General features: G+C 31.9%; 1 protein-coding gene across 1 annotated transcript in view; it reads right to left on the minus strand.

Moving 5' to 3' along the window:
* Positions 1-592: 592 nt before the first annotated feature.
* The window catches only part of LOC136839828 (proteoglycan 4-like), a 49,189-nt gene continuing 24,482 nt past the window's right edge, over positions 593-25,299 (minus strand). Inside the window, exons 5-10 of the mRNA XM_067106158.1 lie at positions 16,393-16,503; positions 11,141-11,251; positions 7,947-8,057; positions 6,547-6,639; positions 2,891-3,001; positions 593-780 (exon numbers count right to left, since the gene is read on the minus strand). Coding sequence (XP_066962259.1) covers positions 593-780; positions 2,891-3,001; positions 6,547-6,639; positions 7,947-8,057; positions 11,141-11,251; positions 16,393-16,503 — 725 coding nt within the window. The remainder of the gene's footprint in view (positions 781-2,890; positions 3,002-6,546; positions 6,640-7,946; positions 8,058-11,140; positions 11,252-16,392; positions 16,504-25,299) is intronic.

A 25,299-nucleotide genomic window follows, 5' to 3' on the forward strand; every position in this document is an offset into this window, starting at 1 on the left:
CCACTAATTGGGAGGGTTGCCCAAATAAGCAACACCCAGCAGACCCTCTCGAGCAAGACTCTCTGAGAGGCTCTGATCTTCTGCTGGGGCAGGAATCTCTGTCTCAGCCCAATTCAAGCCATCCGTGAGGTATTGCACCTCCGGACCCCTTGTCAGGCATGCCTGACCCTCAATCACTGCCAGTGCCACTTGCAAGCGCTGAGCAGTGCTACGCTCCGTCCGGCTCGGACGCTGAGCCACCAATCAAGGAGGACCCTGTGCCAGGTCCAGATCATGAGGCAGATCCTCCTCCGGGAGATCCAAGATCCCTCACGGCACTAATCATGGCAACCGGTGAGCCTCCGGCACCCAACACTTCTTCCTCACTAAACCCATCCCCAGAGGATGAACCTCTGGTGGATCAAACTACTGCCCCTTCTCTGCGAGACCAGGAACTGGCCTCCTCGGGCACAGAGGTTGAGAGCACTCTTACTCCGGTTGTCGCAGAGCCGGAGTAGGGAGCCCTCCTGTAGCTTCTGAATTTACTCCTGACTTCGTGCCTGCTAGCCCTTCTGGACTTGCCCCAGAGTTGGTGCCCTCATTACCTCCTAGGTCAGACATAGATAGGCCTTGGAGGAACACGAAGAAGAAGAAGAAGGGGTGGAAGAGAGCCCAGTAGTTGTAGAGCCATGTGCTCATCCTGGCACTCGTGTCCTCTCGGCACAGTGCCTTTCCATCTTAGAGTGATCCTGGGTCCTTGCCCAGAGGAGGTAGCTAGCTTGATCTGTATTATACTATAGCCTAGACCAGATTGAGTACATCGTAGCAGTAGCCTTGTCGCTTACACCTTCCCTCGACCCGCAGTAGCCATGTAAGTACATTGTAATTGAAATCAGCCATTCTAAACCATTGTGATGAGAGCCACTACGGTCATGACATGCATGGCCTAATACCTCAGTGAGGCAAGCATTTATCATAAGAAGCAAACCTCATGTACCAAACAGTAATTACAAATTAAGTGCAAAAAATTGTAACTTAGCTAGTTCACTGTCCTTTACGTTGGTGCTACAGCCTTGTTCTAATAGGTTAGGGTATAGGAGATACCATAGAATGTACCATTTGGCTAGGTCTAAACATCACGATCATAAGAGGTAGCACATAATAACCGTAAGCACCTTTAAGTACATTTAGGAGTCTGTAAAAGTAAGTGATTAAAGCTCATATCCTTTCTAGAGTTAGGTAGATCTGTAGCTAGTTAGATTGCACAGGACAAATCTGCTCAGGGGAGAAGAGTAAAGTAATCAAGGCGAACAGCTTGCTTAGTACAGGCCTTCACGCCCGAAAAGGAATGAAGGCCTTCTTAAGGGGGGGGGGGAACTTTTATAAATATTCTGCTGTTCGACCTCCCTGCATTATTTTAGTAGGAATATACTCCTAACAAAGACAAGAAGAACTCTCTGGGAAAAGCAGAGGGAAGCAGGCTAGGCTGTGTTTTCAAAATTAACCGTTCCTAACAGCTTATAAGTTAGTATTAGGGACCTATCCAACAGGGAGGTTTTCACCAGGTCACCTCTAGTGAGGGTGTTCTTAAGCATTCCTTTTCTCTGTACTATGTATCAGCGATGTTATGTAATTTTTCAGACTGCCGGAGGCTATGGAAGGAGCGTTGTTTACGAGAACACAGCGGCCCAGTCTGACCCAAGAAAGTCAGGAGAGAACACGGCAATCCTCCAGGGAACATGCACGTGTCTGTGCTCCTGATAATTCTGTTCTTTGTCCCTTTTCGTCTTTTACTTACTAAGTGAATCGACGTTATGCGTTCTTCCAGAATCCCGGGCGTCTGTTGCTGTGCACAAGCAGCCTATGTGAACAGTAAGTCTGGAATTTACAAGTATTCGCTGACTGCCGGTATTTCTTCCACTGTACTTCCATTTCCATTTCCCCCCCTTCCTCAGCCACTGGCTAGAGATCCTGGTGGAATCATATTTCCTGTATGAAGTCTAGTACTGTATAGGACATGTACCCATTATTGCCTGGTGAGACTGCAATGAGGAATTAGGGGGAGGTCAAGTATAAGTAATACTCAGGCAAGCCTTGGAACTGATCATACCATTGTTTGGAAGAGGAATAGCCTTTAATATACTCGAATTGCTTACGAGTGAGCTGCGAGAACGATTATCCATTGCATTATAACTGAAGTAGGGGAAATATTACTGTGTACGAAGTTGACTAATTGGCTCAAGTAAATTCCCTCACTGTAACAGCGCATTCTTTCTTTGTTGGGACTAGGTGGGTAATAAATGGCTTTTAAGTAACTCATTTGCTCCAGAAATAATCAAAATTATTCAATAGCATAGTTCCAACTGGCGACCTAATCTAATTAAGTAATTGTCTGTCTGTTGGGGTAATTGTCTGTCTGTTGGGGTAACTTTTAGCTTTAAATGACAGGATTACATGGGTCTTAGGTAGAGCAGGGCTATATAAATTACAGTAATTAATAATTAACTCATCAATGAACAACCCAACAATATAATATATATAATATATATATATATATATATATATATATATATATATATATATATATATATTCAAAATAAATATACAAAATATACATATGAATTTTACATACATAATTATGTATTTATATATATATGTATATATATAAATGCATATACATTTATTCAAATACATATACAAATGTATGAAAAAGAAAGTTGCATATATATTAACATTCACGTATTGTTTTGTGTGTTCATGATAAAAATCAGGCAGTTAGTTGTAAATAATTGGAAAACTTACAGTTCAGGGAAAATTATAAGGAATGATAATCCTAATTTTAAGGCTATTGGTATTGAATAATGGTAAACATACTATCTAAGGAAAATAGATTTCGGACACCATGACAAACCTTGAGTAGTGGTCACCACTGGAGTTGATTTTGATGCATCAGGGATGCTTGTTTTCGTAGTTGTGGGAACAGGTGTTACTGGAACAGCAGGGTTGATTGTTGAGATTCTCTCTGAAAGAAATTAGTTATTGAATATTTATTTATATACAATATATATATATATATATATATATATATATATATATATATATATATATATATATATGTATATATATATATATATATATATATATATTATATATATATATATATATATATATATATATATATATATATATATATATATATATATATATTAATTAATTAATTTTGAATTTTAGACGAAGTCTTACTTTTGTCCTTATATAGGTAAATTCCTGGTAATCAAAGCAGGTTATGATATTTTTCTTTTGTTTATTATTTTTTTGTATAAAACCATTGGCTTAAAGTAAAGTAATTTCATGCATATGTTTGTTTAAAAAATGCTTATATTTTAAGAAGCTCGTGAATTTTTTTTTTATTATATTTACGGTTAAAAATATATTAACGGTGTTCTTATATGTATTCTGTTTATTCAAGATATTTCTAGATGGCTAGAGTTGACCAGGATTACATAAATTTGAAGTTACATTATTTTTTTACATTAATATGTACATACATACATACATATACAGTAATACTTTGATCTTACACGATTCGAGTTGCGCGAATTCACACACACAAACTTTTGACTGGAACCTAACTAATGGGCATACGCGATTTTTTCACAGACACACGAAATTCTCGAGAAACCCTGCAGAAGTGGGTGTTTAATTTTTGAAGTAATTTACAAGTTTTCATGCTTTTATGTGTATGAAAATGCATTTCATTCTTTTATGTGTAAAATCTGTATGAAAAATGCATTTCATGCTTTTATGTGTAAAATCTGTATGAAAAATGCATTTCATGTTTTAATGTGCATAATCTCTATGAAAAATGCATTTCATGCTTTCATGTGTAAAATCTATGAAAAATGCATTTCATGCTTTCATGTGTAAAATCTGTATCGAAAATGTATTATTTTTATTTTTGTACATGCATAAATATGATGCAAAGGTAATTTCAGCACATTCACTTATTGTACTTTTACAAGATGTGATACCCATTTGCAAAGTTACTGCACTTTTCAAAGATGATACCCCTGCAGAAAATGCTTGTTTAATGTTTGAAGTACATTTATAAGTTTTCATGCCTTTAACTGTAAAATCGATATGGAAAATTTATATTTATATTTCTGTACATAAATATCATACAAGTATTATGTCCATTTGCAAAGTCTTTGTCATAAGGACTTTACATGACCTTGAGATGAGGTTGTTCAGTCGTGCTCACTTGATAAAATGAATTCGTTAATGTAATATCAGAGATGTAACTAAGAGTTGTATAAGTGTCAGCCTGAAAATTACTCTGTTCACCTCGGAGAAAAGTGCTGGTGCAATCTGTATGTGCATGTAATTACAGCACGTTCAGTTGGTGTACTTTTACAAGATGTGATACCCTTAGTTACTGCATTTTTCAAAGATGATACCCCTGTAGAAAGTGTGTTTAATTTTTAAGTTTTTGTGTTTTTAGGTGTAAAATCAGAATGGAAAATTTGTATTTATATATCTGCGCATAAATACGATACAAAAGCAGGTACAGTTACTTTATTACAGTATCTCTCTCTCTCTCTCTCTCTTCTCTAGTTAGCGCTCAAACATACTCATTTTACAACTTATTATTTCTCTGGTACGTCATTACCTGTACAGTATATAATTTTAAATTGATTGAATTTTACCTGTACTGTACTACCTTCTAGAAACATTATGTACATGTTTTCGACGTTTTATGGAATTGTACTTTTGTTGACTGTGACGTTTTGCCTAGTGACGCGAAGAAAACGGCTTTTACTCTAAGTGACAAAGAAAACAGCATCCCATGAATTAGGGGTAACATTAATATACGTACGCACCTACTGTAAATGCGCTATTATGAAACTGTGCAGTACTCAATTTTTATGTCAACCATTTACTGTATTCCTTTTTTAAGGGTAATAAGCTAAATTTTAAATAAAATTACACCAACTTTAGTTCATTTAAAAGTTAGCTTAATACTTTGGGAGCATGATTAGGGTCATATTTAGTACTTAAACTCTGGAAATAAACATTTATTAGCACTTTTAAAGACCATGCCAAACTTACGCGAAAATTCACCTTGCACGAGGGCTCGAACCTAACCTCTCTTAATTTCGAGGTATGACTGTATATATATATATGTATATATGTATATATATATATATATATATATATATATATATATATATATATATATATATATATATATATATATATATATATATATATATATAACCACTTTTAACACGTTGTGCTTTTTATCGTACATCACCATTGGTGAAAAAACTGATAGACTAGGTGTAGATTCTGACCAGTTTCAGCTTTGTTTAGAAGCCATTGACTAAGTACTGATGCATCTTAGTCAAAATCACAATATAAAAACAACAGAGATAGTACAGACGAGCATACACAACCGTTTCAAATAATGAAGCCATACCTGACACATGCCAAATGGGAAGTGTTGGATAAACTCCCGACTACTAATGACCTAGTAATATGTTAACAAATATGATAATCCTCTTGCCATACATAGCAACTGCCTTCCATAAAATCTAAACATTTTAAAAATTTCTTTGGAAATCAAAGCATCATGTTTAACATGCCTTGATAGATATTTACAGGCGGTCCCCGGTTTTTGACGGGGTTCCGTTCTTTGGCTAAGGTCGAACCGAAAATCGTCGTAAGCCGGAAAATCGTCAAAAATCATAAGAAACCCTTACTTTTAATGCTCTGGGTGCATTGAAGACGATGTAAACTGCATTATTATTGAGTTTTACATCAAAAAACCTTCAAATTATGATTATTCTGCCGTTTTGGGGCCATATTTCTTCCATCGGATCGGCAGCGACGCGCCGTAAACCCCGATGGAATGCGTCGTAAGCCGGGAAATAATTTCTGATGAATATATTATTTGAATCCCGAACATGCGTCGAAGGTCCGGAAATAATTTCTGATGAATATATTTGAAAACCGTCGTAACCTCGAACGTAAGTGAAGTCGGAACCGGGACTGCCTGTATATATTGGCCATAACTTTTTTTTTTTTATAAAGCTAGATTGAACGATATTCCTTTCAACTGCATTATTAGAATACACACTTTTTTGCCCTTCCTAGTTGACAGAATGATTGTTCCCACTAACATGTACTAATATTCTACTGTTCACCTGTGCATATCTGATACATTTTTTTTATGTTGTTCTATTCTCTTTTCCATTGTTTTACCAGTATGACCAATATAAAAGACACATGGAATTCTATATACACATCCTTTAGTACTGCCATGAGAGTTCTTTATAAGTACATGTTATATTGCTTCATTGTTCTTAAATGCAACGTCAACTCCAAACTCCTTAAGAAGATGAGGAAAATCTTTTATACTGTTATCATTATAAGGTAGTGCAAGCAAATTTTTCATGTTGTAAGGTTCTTTTATGTTTTGGAACAGAGTCGTAATTGCCGCTTCTAATGCACTATCTAATTCGCAGTCAGGATATTTAAATTTCTTGCCTGTATTCCAAATCCTACCTATTTCACCATCAATATATTCAGGGCTACATGCACGCAATGCTCTTATAAACATAGATGTGAACACTGATTTCTTAACCTTATTGCTTTGACCTGAAGGAAAATACGCACTGGAAGAAATATTAAAAGGTTTACTGTAAACATTGTATTTAGACATTACTATTTCTATATATTAGGCAATCCAGAAAGGGTAGGCACTTATCCTTTTCTATTTCCATGGAGAATTTAATTGAAGGTATTAATTACCTTAACTTGTCAAGAAAAATTACCCACATTTTCGTTCCCTGGCCATACAAAAATTATATGGTCAGCTTCCTTGATCTTTAATACATGGCATGGAATGAATTTGTTTAATATTTTAGTTTTAAAAAATTCCATGTAGAAATTACGTAACACTGGAGAAAGAGGCTTCCCCATTGCTGCACCAAACTTTTTGGAGTAAAATATCCCACTGAATTCAAATTTACACTCTTTTACACAATTTAATCAGTTCAGTTAGAGGGTTCTTGAAAAATGGGATGTCCAGCTGTGTGTTTTCTAATAATTCCAATAAAAACTCCAACAGATCGGCAATGGGTGCTTTTGTGAATAGTGATACCACATTAAAACACAAGCCTTGATTCATGATAAATGTGGAAATTACTGAGTTTATTTTTCAGGTAACTGAAAGCTGGGTTAAGGGAAATTGGGGTCTTTGCAGATTTGTAAAATTGGACCTGCCACTGCGAATGCGATACCCCCCAACAAACACCTATCAGGTACTAATACTGGTTTTCCAACGGTTTGTATGTTCGTATGTACTATCCCGCTATCATATATATTATGAATTTCTAACCAGTGAGGCTCTGCAAGCATTTCATTTTTGTGGTGTTTGGTATATAAAATCACGTGTTAGAGATTAAAAGCATACATTATATTATAATATATATATATATATTATATATATATATATATATATATATATATATATATATATATATATATATATACATATACAGTATATATATAATATATATCTCATAATTATACATATGAATTTATGCATACATAATTATATATTTATATATGTATATAATATATAAATGCATATACATTTATTCAGATACATATAAAAATTTATGAAAAAGAAAGTTGTTAGCATGATGTAACTATTATGATGCTAAAATGGATGAGCTACTGACAACACCATGGAAATCTTAATCTTTTCTGCAAATATATTAACATGCATGTATTGCTTTTTGTGTTCATGACATAAATCAGGCAGTTACTTGTACATAACTGAAAAACTTAAAGTTCAGGGAAAATTATAAGAAATGACAATCCTAAATTAAAGGCTATTGTTATTGAACAATTGTAAACATATTATCTGAGGAAAATAGATTTCGGACACTATGACAAACCTTGAGTAGTGGTCACCACTGGAGTTGCTTTTGATGCAACAGGGATGATTGCTTTCGTAGTTGTGGGAACAGGTGTTACTGGAACAGCAGGGTTGATTGTTGAGGTTCTCCCTGAAAGAAATTAGTTAATGAATATTTATTTATATACATTATACAGTATATATATATATATATATATATATAATATATATATATATATATATATATATATATATATATATATATATATATATATATATATATATATATATATATATATTATATCACGTTATATTTTCTGACTCACGTATATATACATATATATACACAAGTCCTAGTCGGATATATATATGCCTATTTATAATATATATATATATATGAGTCGGGAACACTGGAAATATTGCAATATATATACATATATATATATATATATATATATATGATATATCAGAAATTTATATATATATATATATATATTCTATTCATTAATTTTGAATTTTAAACAAAGTCTTACTTTTGACCTTATATAGGTAAATTATATATATATATATATATATATATGATACTTTGATGATATTTTCTTTTATTTAATAATTATTCATTAATTTTGAATTTTAAACAAAGACATTGGTAAATTGTATGCTTTGATGATATTTTCTTTTGTTTAATAATTTTTCATATACATTGGTCCATTGTTAAAAATGCTTATTTTTAAGAAGCGTGTGAAATTTTTTTTTATTATATTTATGTTTAAAAACACATTAACGATTTTCTTATATATATTCTGTTTATTCAAGATATTTCTAGATGGCTAGAGTTGACCAGATTACATAAATTTGAAGTTACCTAATTTTTTTTACAATATATATACATACATATATAATATATATTTATATATATTTCATATATATATAAATATGATTATAACCACTTTTAACACCTTCTGCTTTTATCATACATCACCATTAGTGAAAAACTGATTGACTGGGTGTAGGTTCTGACCGGGTTCATCTTTGTTTAGAAGCTATTGACGAAGTACTGATGCATCTTAGTCATAATCACAATATAAACACTACAGAGACACTACTGACGAACATACACAACTGTCTGAGATTATGAAGCCATACCTGACACATGCCAAACGGGAATTGGTGGATAAACTTCCAATTGCTAATGACCTGGTAATGTGTTAACAAATATGATAATCCTCTTGCCATAAATAGCAACTGCCTTCCAAAAATATTGAATATTTTAAAAATTTCTTTGGAAATCATAGGATCATGTTTAACATGCCCTGATGGACATTTATGTGTTGGCCATAACCTCCTTTTATAAAGCTAAATTGAACGATATTCCTTTCAAGTGCATTATTATAATACACTCTCTTCTTTACCCTTCCTAGTTGACAGTATGATTTTCCCCACTAACATGTACCAAAATTCCACTGTTCACCTGTGTATATCTTATATATTTTTTTTATGTTGTTCTGTTCTTTTTTCCAATATTTTACCAGTATGACCAATATGAAAGACAAACGGAATTTTATATACACATCCTTTAGTGTTGCCATGAGAATTCTTTGTAACTACATATTATATTGCTTCATGTTCTTAAGTACAACGTCAACTCCAAAGTTCTTAAGAAGATGAAGAAAATGTTTTATATTGTTATCATTAAATGGTAGTGCAAGCAAATTTTTCATGTTGTAAAGTTCTTTTATATTTAGGAGCAGAGTCGCATTTCCCGCTTCTAATGCACTATCTAATTAGCAGTCAGGATATTACAATTTCTTGCCTGTATTCCAAATCTTATCTATTTCATCATCAATATATTCAGGGCTACATACACGTAATGCTCTTAAAAACATAGATGTGAACACTGATTTCTTAACCTTATTGCTTTGACCTGAATAAAAATGCACACATGAAGAAATATTAAAAGGTTGTCTGTAAACATTGTATCTAGACATTATTATTCTATATATTAGGCAATCTAGTAAGGGTAGGCACTTATCCTTTTCTATTTCCATACAGAATTTAATTGAAGGTATTAATTACTTTAACATGTCAAGAAAAGTACATACATTGTAGTTCCGTGGCCATACACAAATTATATCGTCAGCATACTTGAACTTTAATACATTGCATGGAATGATTTTGTTTAATATTTTCGTTTAAAAAATTCCATGTAGAAATTACGTGACAGTGGAGAAGGATGGTTCATCAATGCTATACCAAACTTTTTGGAGTAAAATATCCCACTGAATTCAAATTTACATTCTTTTACACAATTTAATTAGTTCAGTTAGAGGGTTCTTGAAAAATGGGATGTCCAGGTGTGTGTTTTCTAATAATTACGATAAAAACTGCAGCAGATCGGCAATGGGATCATTTTGAATAGTGATACCACATTAAAACACAAGCCTTGATTCATGACAAATGTGTAATTACTGAGTTTATTTTTCAGGTAACTGAAAGCTGGGATAAGGGAAATTGAGGTCTTTGCGGATTTGTAAAATCTGACCTGCCACTGATTGTAGGATACCCCCTACAAACACTTATCAGGTGCTAATACTGGTTTTCCAACTGTTTGTATGTTCGTATGTACTATCCCACTATCATACATATGATGAATTTCTAACCAGTTAGGATCTGCAATATTTCATTTCTATTTATATTATATATATATAAATCACATAGCATATATTATATATATATATATATATATATAATATATATATATATATATATATATATATATATATATATATATATATATATATATATATATATATATATATATATATATATCATAATTATATTTATGTATGAATTTATGCATACATAATTATATTTATATATATATGTATATATACATATATATATAAATGCATATACATTTATTCAAATACATATACTGTATAAATATATATATGAAAAAGAAAGTTATACGCATGATGTAACTGTTATGATGCTAAAACGGATGAGCTACTGACAACACCATGGAAATCTTAATCTTTTCCGCAGATATATTAACATGCATGTATTACTTTTTTGTGTTCTTGACATAAATCAGGCAGTTACTTGTACATAACTGGAAAACTTGTAGTTCAGGGAAAATTATATGCAATGATAATCCTAAATTAAAGGCTATTGTTATTGAACAATAGTAAACATACTATCTGAGGAAAATAGATTTTGGACATCATGACAAACCTTGATTAGTGGTCACCACTGGAGTTGCTTTTGATGCATCAGGGATGATTGCTTTCGTAGTTGTGGGAACAGGTGTTACTGGAACAGCAGGGTTGATTGTTGAGGTTCTCTCTGAAAGAAATTAGTAAGTGAATGTTTATTTATGTACATTATATATAGAGATAGATAGATAGATAGATGGATTCATTAATTTCGAATTTTAGGCAAAGTCTTACTTTTGACCTTATATATGTAAATTCCTAGTGATGCTTTGATGATATTTTTCTTTTGTTTGATATTTTTTGGTATGAAGACATTGGTCTAATAGACTCTAATGTATATTACTTTCATACATATGTTTGTTTAAAAAATGCTTATTTTTTAGGTAGTGTGAAATTTTTTTATTATCTTATGTTTAAAAACATATTAATGATTTTCTTATATATATATTCTGTCTATTCAAGATACTTCTAGATGACCAGAGTTGACCAGGATTACATAAATTTGAAGTTACCCTTATTTTTTTTACAGTAATATATACATACATACAAGATATTATATATATATATATATATATATATATATATATATATATATATATATATATATATATATATATACAGTATAAATCCGCCATATTGGGGATGTGTACCACATCAACCCCCACCCCGTGAATAGCCAAAACCAGTGAATACTTAGAATCCATATAAAAACACTTAGAACTGCCTATTTTAATAGTTCAAACACACACAAAACAAACTAAAAATGATTGTACATATATTATCCTACTTATGATAGGGTTAGGTTTAAAAAAAAACCTTCGTTTGTTGGAAAAAAGATAGAAATACCAAAACTTATCTCAAACATAGCCTAGCCTTCACTAGGGTATTCGGTGCCATGTACTGTATACATATGGTATCCTAGCCTACACTATAAAATATACTCTACATACACGGTATAGTAATTATTACTATCAGCTAATTCTGGAGGTCCATGCAAAGTGACTTATGATAATTCAGTACAAAGAGAAAGTGAATAACAAACAAGAATTAGCTTAGCCTACACTATGGTATATTGTTTACATACACGGTAGCATAGCCGATATTATACTCTCATCTATATTCACATATCGTATTATACAAACATCAACATAACGAATATGCATCTTTTCCATGGATCTTTTAAAATGTTATGCCTTAATTCAGTTTATCCAATAATATTGTATATATTCTTATACAGTATTGCTTTTATATTATAAATTGCGATCATAGCGATCAACGTTTTGGTTTGGAAATGTTTATGCTGCATTTATTTCACCGTGTTTAATGCAGTTCAGAGCACTTTTTTTGCTTCTAGTTAGCGTAAATGTATCCCTACATACTTTATTTATATGGGGCAAGGTTATTTTTCCTTATACGAAGTGTTTTTAAGTCGAAATATAGCTAAAATACGTCTTGTGAAATTAAGTTATGTTATTTTTGTTAGTAGATGACAATGGCTGTTCGTTTTGTGTAAAAAAAAAATTCAAGATTCTATTCGCTATTTTCACTTGATTTCATCATAATACAAGCTTTACATATTTATCATTTATTGGTGTAAAAATAACAGTAATGTGTTCTTTCATGCCCAGTAGTTTTGATTAAAATACTTTCCCATTTTAATTATGAACGAGTTTCATCCATGTTGCCGATGCACGATAATTTACAGTATAGTCATTAGCAGCTTGAACATTGTTTTCTCAGCTTCAGCTACAATGCAGCTTAAATTTAGCAGTATATTTCCTTGCCGATCTTTTATCCATACCAAATAAGGGTATAATGTAAAAATATATCAGTCCTATTCTACTTAACATCATTTGTGCCATAACGTACGGTAATTGTTTATTACCGTACGATGGTTGAAATATCAGGTAAACGGCTGTTGTTATCCAATTCGGTTGTTTATGGCTGTGCGCATTTATGCAAGAGTATAACGTTACTAGCAATACTTTTATCATTCACTTTTACTTTTTTAACCAGAAAATGGGGTAAAGAGATGGAGGAAGAGTTGTCTATTGTAATCTGGTCTCTCTCACTGCCTGATTAAGCTACTGCCTGTGCCCACATGAAATTTAAAAATATTTTACAAATAATATTGTTATATCGGTATTAATTGCTTGCCCCATTGCAAAATCGAATTATCGTAAGGTGAATTATTGTAACTCGAGCATTACCTGAGTATTTTAATAGTTTTATCAAAAAGTGCATTAAGTCATGAAAATGAGATGAAAATACAGTATGTAGTGAATATTTCTCAGTGAAAAACACCGTGAATGGGCGAATTTTTGCAAATAATGGGCAGGTATGTTCCAAAGAGAAGTCCATGAATATGTGAGTCCGCGAATCGTGAGAACACAAATATGGGGTTTACTATACACACATATATATATATATATATACAGTAAACACCCTGTATTCGCGTTCTCATGGTTATGGACTCACGATTTTCTGGTTTCTCTGTGGAACATATTATCATTTGAAAATTCGCCCATTCGCGGTATTTTTCACTGAGAAATATTCACTAATTACTGTATTTTCATATAATTTTCATGAATAAATGCACTTTTTGTGATAAACTATTAAAATACTCAGGTATACATTTTTACAGGATTTTTCTGGTTTTAAGCTATCAAAATGGGCAGTTCTAAGTGTTTTTAGAGGGGTTTTAAGCATTCACGGATTTGACCTATTTGGGGGTGTGTGGACGACAAAAAAGAACTGAAAGCCTGGGGTTCACTGTATATACATTTTATATATACTGTATATGATTATAACCACTTTTAACACCTTCTGCTTTTATCATACATCACCATTGGTGAAAAACTGATTGACTGGGTGTAGGTTCTGACCGGTTTCAGCTTTGTTTAGAAACAACTGACAGGGTACTGATGCATCTTAGTCAAAATCACAATATAAAAACTACAGAGACAGTACAGACGAGCATACACAACCGTTTGAGATTATGAATCCATACCTGACACATGCCAAATGGGAAGTATTGGATAAACTCCCGATTGCTGGTGAACTGGTAATGCATTAACAAATATGATAATCTTATTGCCATACATAGCAACTGCCTTCCAAAAAATTTGAACATTTCAAAAATTTCTTTGGAAATCATAGGATCATGTTTAACATGCCCTGATGGACATTTATGTGTTGGCCATAACTTTCTTTTATAAAGCTAGATTGAACGATATTCCTTTCAAGTGCATTATTATAATACACTCTCTTCTTTGCCTTTCCTAGTTGACAGTGTGATTGTTCCCACTAACATACACCAAAATTCCCACTAACATATACCAAAATTCCCACTAACATATACCAAAATTCCACTCTTCACATTGCAACTTAGCTAGTTCATTGTCCTTTACGTTGGTGCTACAGCCGTGTTCTAATAGGTTAGGGTATTGGAGATACCATAGAATGTACCATTTGGCTAGGTCTAACCATCACGATCATAAGAGGTAGCACGTAATAACCGTAAGCACCTTTAAGTACAGTTAGCAGTCTGTAAAAGTAAGTGATTAAAGCTCATATCCTTTCTAGAGTTAGGTAGATCTGTAGCTAGTTAGATTGTACAGGACAAATATGCTCGGGAGAAGAGTAAAGTAATCGAGGCGAAAAGCTGGCTTAGTACAGACCTTCACACCCGAAAAGGAATGAAGGCCTTCTTAAGGGGGGGGGAGCTTTTATAAATATTCTGCTGTTCGACCTCCCTGCATTATTTTAGTAGGAATATGCTCCTAACAAAGACGATGAAGAGCTCTCTGGGAAAAGCAGAGGAAAGTGGGCTAGGCTGTGTTTTCAAAATTAACCGTTCCTAACAGCTTAAAAGTTAGTATTAGAGACCTGTCCAACAGGGAGGTTTTCACCAGGTCACCTCTAGTGAGGGTGTTCTTAAGCATTCCTTTTCTCTTTACTATGTATTGGCGATGTTTTGTCATTTTTCAGACTACAAGGCTATGGAAGGAGCGTTGTTTACAATTACACAGCGGCCCAATCTGACCCAAGAAAGTCAGGAAGAGAGAACACGGCAATCCTCCAGGGCACACACACGCGTCCGTGCTCTGATAATTGTGTCCTTTGTCCCTTTTTGTCTTTTATTTACGAAGTGAATCGACGTTATGCGTTCTTCTAGGATCCTGGGCATCCGTTGTAGTGCACAAGCAGCCTACGTGAATGGTAAGTCTGGAATTTACAAGTATTCACCAACAGCTGGTATTTCTTCCACTGTACTTCTATTTCCATTTTTCCCCCTTCCTCAGCTACTGACTAGAGATACTGGTGGAACCATATTTCCTGTATGAAGTTTAGTATAGGACGTATACCCATTATGGCCTGGTGAGATTGCATAAGATATTCCCCTTTGCAGTAAGTAGGAATTAGGGAGAGGTCAATTATAAGTAATACTCAGGCAAGCCTTGGAACCTGATCATACCATTGTTTGGAAGAGGAATAGCCTTTAATATACTCTGAATTGTTTCAAGTGAGCTACAATAACATTCATCCATTGCGTTATAACTGCAGTAGGGGAAACACTACTGTGTCCGAAGTTGCCTAATTGGCTCAAGTAAATTCCCTCACTGTAACAGTGCATTCTTTCTTTGTTGGGACTAGGTGGGTAATAAATGGGTTTTAGGTAACTCATTTGCTCCAGAAATAATAAAATTATTCAATAGCATAGTTCCGACTGGCGACCTAATCTAATTAAGTAATTGTCTGTCTGTTGGGGTAACTTTTAGCTTTAATTGACTGGATTACATGGGTCTTAGGTAGAGCAGAGCTGCATAAATTGCAGTAATTAATAATTAACTCATCAGCCAAAGGACCCACGTAAGAATATAATATATATATGTATCTCATAATTATACATATGAATATTATATATATATATAATTTTATATATATATATATATATATATATATATATATATATATATATATATATATATATATATATATATATATATATATAAATGCATATACATTTATTCAAATATACATAAAAAAATGTATAAAACAAATGTATGAAAAGGAAAGTTGCAAATATATTAACATGCATGTATTGTTTTGTGTGTTCATAATAAAAATCAGGCAGTTAGTTGTAAATAATTGGAAAACTTAGTTCAGGGAAAACTATAGGTAATGATAATCCTAATTTTAAGGCTGTTGGTATTAAACAATGGTAAACATACTACCTGAAGAAAATAGATTTCGGACACCATGACAAACCTTGAGTAGTGGCCACCACTGGAGTTGCTTTTGATGCATCAGTGATGATTGTTTTCGTAGTTGTGGGAACAGGTGTTACTGGAACAGCAGGGTTGAATGTTGAGGTTCTCTCTGAAAGAAATTATAAAATGGATATTTATATACATTATACATATATATACAGGTTGACCATCACTAATCCGGCAATCAGTAGTCCGGAACAATCAGTAATCCGGCACAAATTTCGGCTAGAGTAATTTCTAATGTTTCCGCAATAATAATTAAAATTTCCCGGTCGCTGCACTAACTCTGTCCGTCACGTTTTGATTTGGTGGCGCTGTGTGCTGCATTGACAAACTGGAGGTGTTTGTAAACGCAGGCATGCTTTTGCTGTTCCATTTTTTACATTTATTATTGTCTTTTGGCCTACGCTATGGTATATCGTATAGGCTACATATACAGTAGCCTAGCCTACATTATACTGAACTCTATCCACATAACAGTATTATACAAATGTCAACATAACGAATGTGTATCTTTTTCGTGGATCTTTTAAAGTTATGCTTTACTACATTGTGTCCAATTGCGTATATTCTCATATTGCTTTTGTAATATAAATTACGATCAATGTTTTGTTTTGGGAATCGGTAACGCGCTGTTTATTTCGCCGCATTTAACTCAGTTCAGAGCGCTTTTCTTGCTTCTAGTAAGCGTAAATGAATATAGATACTTTATTTATTTGGGACAAGGATATTTTTCGTTATACGAAGTGTTTTTAAGTCGAAATATAACCTAAATACGTCTCGTTGTGACATTAATTTATCTATTTTTCGTTAATATATGACGTCCGCGGGAAAGTCATATATTAACGTTTTGGGGGCATGTTTGTTTTGTGTAAAAAAAATCAAGATTCCGTTCGCTATTTTCTCTTGATTTCATCATAATACGAGCTTTACTTATTTATCTTTTATCGGCGTGAAAACAACGGTCATTTGTATTCTTTCATGCCCAGTAGTTTTGATTAAAATACATTCTCTCCAATTTTATTTATGGTCGAGTTTCATCCATGTTGCCGATGCACGATAATTTATAGTCATTGGCAGCTTGAACATTGTTTTCTCAGCTTCAGCTACAATTTGCAGCTTAAAGTTACTGAAGCAGTATATTTCCTTGCCGATCTTTTCTCCAAAGCGATTAAGGGTATAGTGTAAAAAATATATCAGTCCTATTGTACAGTACTTAACGTCATTTGTAACATAACAACAGTAGTTGTTTGACCGTACGATGGTTGAAATACAAGCAAAACAGTTGTTATCCGATACGATTAGTAGCAAAACAACAGTTTCCCGTTCGATTGTGTATGGCTGTATGCATTTACGCAAGAGTATAATGTTACTAACAATACTTTTATCATTCTCTTTTACTTTTTTAACTAGCAGATGGAATAAAGAGATGGAGGAAAAGAAGTTGGTCTATTGTAAGTTGGTGTCTCTCTCGCTGCCTGCGCCTGCGCGAAATCTAAAAATATTTTCTAAATATTTTCGCATCGGTATTAACTGCTAACCCCATCGTAAACTCGAAAGATCTTAAGTCGAATTATCGTAACTCGAGCACTACCTGTATTTGATAAAACTGTCTTTTCTTTATTAACCAACTTCTACTGATTTATGGGATATTTTAATTCTAAGATGAGGTGCTTTAGCTACTGGGTTTCGTGTATTCTAGCCTAATAAATGGCTAATCCGGCAAAATGGCTTGCAAAATGGCTAATCCGCACCTCCAGGTCCCAATGACGCTTATGGGCCGGATTAGTGATGGTCAACACTGTATATATATATATATATATATATATATATATATATATATATATATATATAAATTAATTAATTTTGAATTTTAGACGAAGTCTTACTTTTGACCTTGTATAGGTAAATTCCTAGTGATTAAAGCAGTTTATAATTTTCTTTTGTTAATTATTTTTTTGTATGAAGCCATTGGCCTAATGTAAAATAATTTCATGCATATGTTTATTTAAAAAATGCTTATTTTATAAGAAGCTTGTGATTTTCATATATATATTCTGTTTGTTCAAGATATTTCTAGATGGCTAGAGTTGACCAGGATTACATAAATTTGAAGTTACCTTATTTTTTACATTATTATATACATACATAACATTTACATACATACATATATATATATATATATATATATATATATATATATATATATATATATAACTGTATATATATATATATATATATATATATATATATATATATATATATATATATATATATATATATATATATATGTATATATATATATGTATATATATATATATGTATATATATATATATATATATATATTATATATATATATATATATATATATATATATATATATATATATATACACACAGTAATACTTCAATCTTACACGATTCTGAGTTGTAGGAATTCACACACACATGAACTTTTCACTGAACCTAACTAATGGGCATACGCGATTTTTCACAGACACCACGAAATTCTCGAGAAACCCTGCAGAAGTGGGTGTTTAATTTTGAAGTAATTTACAAGTTTTCATGCTTTTATGTGTATGAAAATGCATTTCATTCTTTTATGTGTAAAATCTGTGTGAAAAATGCATTTCATGCTTTTATGTGTAAAATCTGTATGAAAAATTCATTTCATGTTTTAATGTGCAAAATCTCCATGAAAAATGCATTTCATGCTTTCATGTGTAAAATCTCTATGAAAAATGCATTTCATGCTTTCATGTGTAAAATCTGTATCGAAAATGTATTATTTTTGTACATGCATAAATATGATGCAAAGGTAATTTCAGCACATTCATTAGGGTACTTTTACAAGATGTGATACCCATTTGCAAAGTTACTGCACTTTTCAAAGATGATACCCTTGCAGAAAATGCTTGTTTAATGTTTGAAGTACATTTATAAGTTTTCATGCTTTTAACTGTAAAATCGATATGGAAAATTTATATTTATATTTCTGTACATAAATATCATACAAGTATTATGTCCATTTGCAAAGTCTTTGTCACAAGGACTTTACATGACCTTGAGATAAGGTTGTTCAGTCGCTCACTTGATAAAATGAATTCGTTAATGTAATATCAGAGATGTAACTAAGAGTTGTATAAGTGTCATTCTTTGAAAATTACTCTGTTCACCTCGGAGAAAAGTGCTGGTGCAATCTGTATGTGCATGTAATTACAGCACGTTCAGTTGGTGTACTTTTACAAGATGTGATACCCTTAGTTACTGCATTTTTCAAAGATGATACCCTGTAGAAAGTGTGTTTAATTTTTAAGTTTTTGTGTTTTTAGGTGTAAAATCAGAATGGAAAATTTGTATTTATATATCTATATGCATAAATACGATACAAAAGCAGTACAGTTACTTTATTACAGTATCTCTCTCTCTCATTCGTAGTTAGCGACTCAAATACTTTTACAACTTATTATTTCTCTGGTACGTCATTACCTGTACAGTATATAATTTTAAATTGATTGAGTTTTACCTGTACTGTACTACCTTCTACGAACATTATGTACATGTTTTCAATGTTTTATGGAATTGTACTTTTGTTGACTGTGACGTTTTACCTAGTGATGCAAAGAAAACGGCTTTTACTCTTAAATGACAAAGAAAACGGCATCCCATGAATTAAGGGTAACATTAGTATACGTACACACCTACTGTAAATGCGCTATTATGAAACTGTGCAGTACTCAATTTTTATGTCAACCATTTACTGTATTCCTTTTTTAAGGGCAATAAGCTAAATTTTAAATAAAATTACACTAACTTTAGTTCATTTAAAAGTTAGCTTAATACTTTGGGAGCATGATTAGGGTCATATTTAGTACTTAAACTCTGGAAATAAACATTTATTAGCACTTTTAAAGACCATGCCAAACTTACGCAAAAATTCACCTTGCACGAGGGCTCCGAAACCTAACCTTGCATAATTTCGAGGTATGACTGTATATATGTATGTATATATATATATATATATGATTATAACCAGTTTTAACACCTTGTGCTGTTATCATACATCACCATTGGTAAAAAAATGATAGACTAGGTGTAGGTTCTTACCGGTTTCAGCTTTGTTTAGAAGCTATTGATGAAGTACTGATGCATCTTAGTCAAAATCACAATATAAATGCTACACAGACAGTAGAGACGAGCATACACAGCCATTTGAAATTATGAAGCCATACCTGACACATGCCAAATGGGAAGTGTTGGATAAACTCCTGACTGCTAATGACCCAGTAATATGTTAACAAATATGATAATCCTCCTGCCATTTATAGCAACTGCCTTCCATAAAATCTGAATATTTTACAAATTTCTTTGTAAATCATAGCATCATATTTAACATGCCTTGACAGATATTTATATATTGGCCTTACCTTTTTTTTTTTTTTATAAAACTAGATTGAACGATATTCCTTTCAAGTGCCTTATTAGAATACAATCTCTTTTTTGCCCTTCCTAGTTGACAGTATGATTGTTCCCACTAACATGTACCAATATTCTACTGTTCACCTGTGCATATATTATACATTTTTTATGTTGTTCTATTCTCTTTTCCACTCTTTTGCCCCTATGACCAGTATAAAAGAGAAACGGAATTTTATATACACATCCTTTAGTACTGCCGTGAGAATTCTTTATAAGTACATGTTATATTGCTTCACTGTTCTTAAATGCAACGTCAACCAACTCCAAACTTCTTGAGAGATGAGGAATTTCTTTTATATTGTTATTGTTACCATTATAAGGTAGTGCAAGCAAATTTTTCATGTTATAAGGTTCTTTTATGTTTTAGAACAGAGTTGTATTTGCCGCTTATAATGCACTATCTAATTCTCAGTTAGGGTATTTCAATTTCTTGCCTGTATTCCAAATCCTATCTATTTCATCATCAATATATTCAGGGCTACATGCACGTAATGCTCTTAAAAATATAGATATGGACACTGATTTCTTAACCCTATTGCTTTGACCTGAATAAAAATGCACACATGAATAAATTTTAAAAGGTTGTCTGTAAACATTGTATTTAGACATTACTATTTCTATATGTTAGGCAATCCAGGAAGGGTAGGCACTTGATCCTTTTCTGTTTCCATAGAGAATTTAATTGAAGGTATTAATTACCTTAACTTGTCAAGAAAAGTACATACATTGTAGTTCCGTGGCCATACACAAATTATATTGTGAGCATACTTGAACTTTAATACCTTGCGTTGAATGATTTTGTTTAATATTTTCGTTTAAAAAATTCCATGTAGAAATTACATAACACTGGAGAAAGAGGGTTCCCCATTGCTGCACCAAACTTTTTGGAGTAAAATTTCACACCGAATTCAAATTTACATTCTATTACACAATTTAATCAGTTCAGTTAGAGGGTTCTTGAAAAATGGGATGTCCAGCTGTGTGTTTTCTAATAATTCCGATAAAAACTCCAACAGATCGGCAATGGGTGCTTCTGTGAATAGTGATACCACATTAAAACACAAGCCTTGATTCATGATAAATGTGTACATTACTGAGTTTATTTTTCAGGTAACTGAAAGCTTGTCAGGTGCTAATACTGGTTTTCCAACTGTTTGTTTGTTCGTATGTACTATCCCGCTATCATATATATTATGAATTTCTAACCAGTGAGGATCTGCAAGCGTTTCACTTTTGTGGTGTTTGATATATAAAATCACGTGTAAGAGACTAAAAGAAATCAATATATATTATCTATTTTTATGTATATATATGTATATGTATATATATACATATATCTCATAATTATACAAATGCATTTAGGCATACAATTATATATTTATATATATATGTATATATATAATATATAAATGCATATACATTTATTCAAATACATATATAAATGCATAAAAAAGAAAGTTATATGCGTGATGTAACTGTTTCGATGCTAAAACGGATGAGCTACTGACAACACCATGGAAATCTTAATCTTTTCTGCAAATATATTAACATGCATGTATTGCTTTGTTTGTTCTTGACATAAATCAGGCAGTTACTTGTACATAACTGAAAACTTTAAGTTCAGGGAAAATTAAAAGTAATGATAATCCTGAATTAAAGGCTATTGTTATTGAACAATAGTAAACATACTATCTGAGGAAAATAGATTTTGGACATCATGACAAACCTTGAGTAGTGGTCACCACTGGAGTTGCTTTTGATGCATCAGGGATGATTGCTTTCGTAGTTGTGGGAACAGGTGTTACTGGAACAGCAGGGTTGATTGTTGAGGTTCTCTCTGAAAGAAATTAAGTTAGTGAATTTTTTTTTATACATATATATATACAGTATATATATTATATATATATATATATATATATATAGGTTATATATATATATATATATATATATATATATATATATATATATATATATATATACATTTTGTATATCTATATATATATATATATATATATATATATATATATATATATATATATATATATATATATATATATATATATATATATATATTATATTTATCCATTAATTTTGAATTTTAGACAGTCTTACTTTTGACTTTATAAAGGTAAATTCTAGTGATGATTTGATGATATTTTTCTTTTGTTTAATATTTTTTGGTATGAAGACATTGTTCTAGTGTACATTAATTTCATACATATGTTTGTTTAAAAAATGCTTATTTTTTAAGAAGCTTGTGAAATTTTTTTATTATATTTACGTTTAAAAACATATTAACGATTTTCTTATATATATTCTGTTTATTCAAGATATTTCTAGATAACTAGAGTTGACCAGGATTACATAAATTTGAAGTTACCTCATTTTTACATATACGTACATATATATGTATATATGTACAGTAAACCACCCATACTCACGGGGGATGTGTAACCCCGTGCAAAGCTAAAACCAGTGAATACTTAGAACCCTTCTAAAAACACTTAGAACTGCCTATTTTGATAGTTCAAACACATGCAAAACAAACTAAAAATGCTTATACACGTATTATCCACTTAAGATGGGGTTAGGTTCCAAAAAAAAAACCATCATTTGTTGGAAAAAACGTAAGAAATACTAAAACGTATCTCGAACATAGCCTAGCCTACACTAGGGTATTCGGTGCCATGTACTGTGTACATATGTGGTAGCCTAGCCTACACTATAAAATAAACTCTTTACCTGCATGGTATAGTAATTATTAATATCAGCTAATTCTGGAGGTTCGTGCAAAGTGACTTATGATAATTCAATACAAAGAGAAATTGAATAACAGACAAGAATTAGCTTAGCCTACACTATAGTATATTGTTTACATACACGGTAGCATAGCCTACATTATATTCTCATCTATATTCACATATTGTATTATACAAATGTCAACATAACGAATATGCATCTTTTCCATGGATCTTTTAAAATATTATGCCTTAATTCACTTTATCCAATAATATTGTATACATTCTTATATTGTTTTTGTATTATAAATTGCGATCAAAGCGATCAACGTTTTGGTTTGGAAATGTTTACACTGTGTTTATTTCGCCGTGTTTAATGCAGTTCAGAGCGCTTTTTTTGGTTCTAGTTAGCGTAAATGTATCCCTAGATACTTTATTTATATGGGGCAAGGTTATTTTTCGTCATATGAAGTGTTTTTAAGTCGAAATATAGCTAAAATACGTCTCGTTGTGAAATTAATTTATTGATTATTTTCGTTAGTAGATGACGATGGCTGCTTGACGGCGTTTGTTTTTTGTACAAAAATTCAAGATTCCGTTCACTATTTTCACTTGATTTCTTCATAACACAAGCTTTACGTATTTATCATATATCGGCGTAAAAATAACAGCAATGTGTTCTTTCATGCCCAGTAGTTTTGATTAAAATACTTTCTCTCCCATTTTAATTACAATCGAGTTTCACCCATGCTGCCGATGCATGATAATTTACAGTATAGTCATTATTAGCTTGAACATTGTTTTCCCAGTTTCAGCTACAACTTGCAGCTTAAATTTAGCAGTATTATTCCTTGCCGATCTTTTTTCCATACCGAGTAAGGGTATAATATAAAAATATATCAGTCCTATTCTACTTAACATCATCTGTGCCATAATGTACGGTAATTGTTTATTACTATAAGATGGTTGAAATACCAGGTAAACGGCTGTTGTTATTCGATTCGGTTATGAGCAAAACAAAAGTTTCCTGGTCGGTGTTTATGGCTGTACGCATTTACGCAAGAGTATAACGCTACTAACAATACTTTTATCATTCTCTTTTACTTTTTTAACCAGAAGATGGGGTAAAGAGATTGAGGAAAAGTTAGCTATTGTAATTTGGTCTCTCTCACTGCCTGATTATGCTGTTACCTGCTCCTGCGCAAAATTTAAAAATATTTTATAAATAATATTGTGGTATCAGTATTAATTACTTACCCCATTGCAAAATAGAATTAACGTAAGGTGAAGTATTGTAACTCGAGTATTACCTGATTATTTTAATAGTTTTATCACAAAAAGTACATTTAGTCATGAAAATGAGATGAAAATACAGTATTTAGTGAATATTTCTCAGTGAAAATATGAATGGGCGAATTTTCTGCAAATAATGGGTAGATACTTTCCAAAGAAAAATTCGTGAATATGTGAGTCCATAAATCATGAAAGTTAAATACAGGGGCTTACTGCATGTGTGTATATATATATATATATATGTGTATATATATATCCATATATATATATATATATATATATATATATATATATATATATATATATATATATATATATGTCTATTCTCTTTGAAAGTCTTTTCACCCCAGGGATTGCGAAAAAACTTGCGGCGTTTAAAGGAATCCTCCATACCA

Source organism: Macrobrachium rosenbergii, chromosome 6 (genome assembly GCF_040412425.1).
Source record: "Macrobrachium rosenbergii isolate ZJJX-2024 chromosome 6, ASM4041242v1, whole genome shotgun sequence".
Lineage (NCBI taxonomy): Eukaryota > Metazoa > Arthropoda > Malacostraca > Decapoda > Palaemonidae > Macrobrachium > Macrobrachium rosenbergii.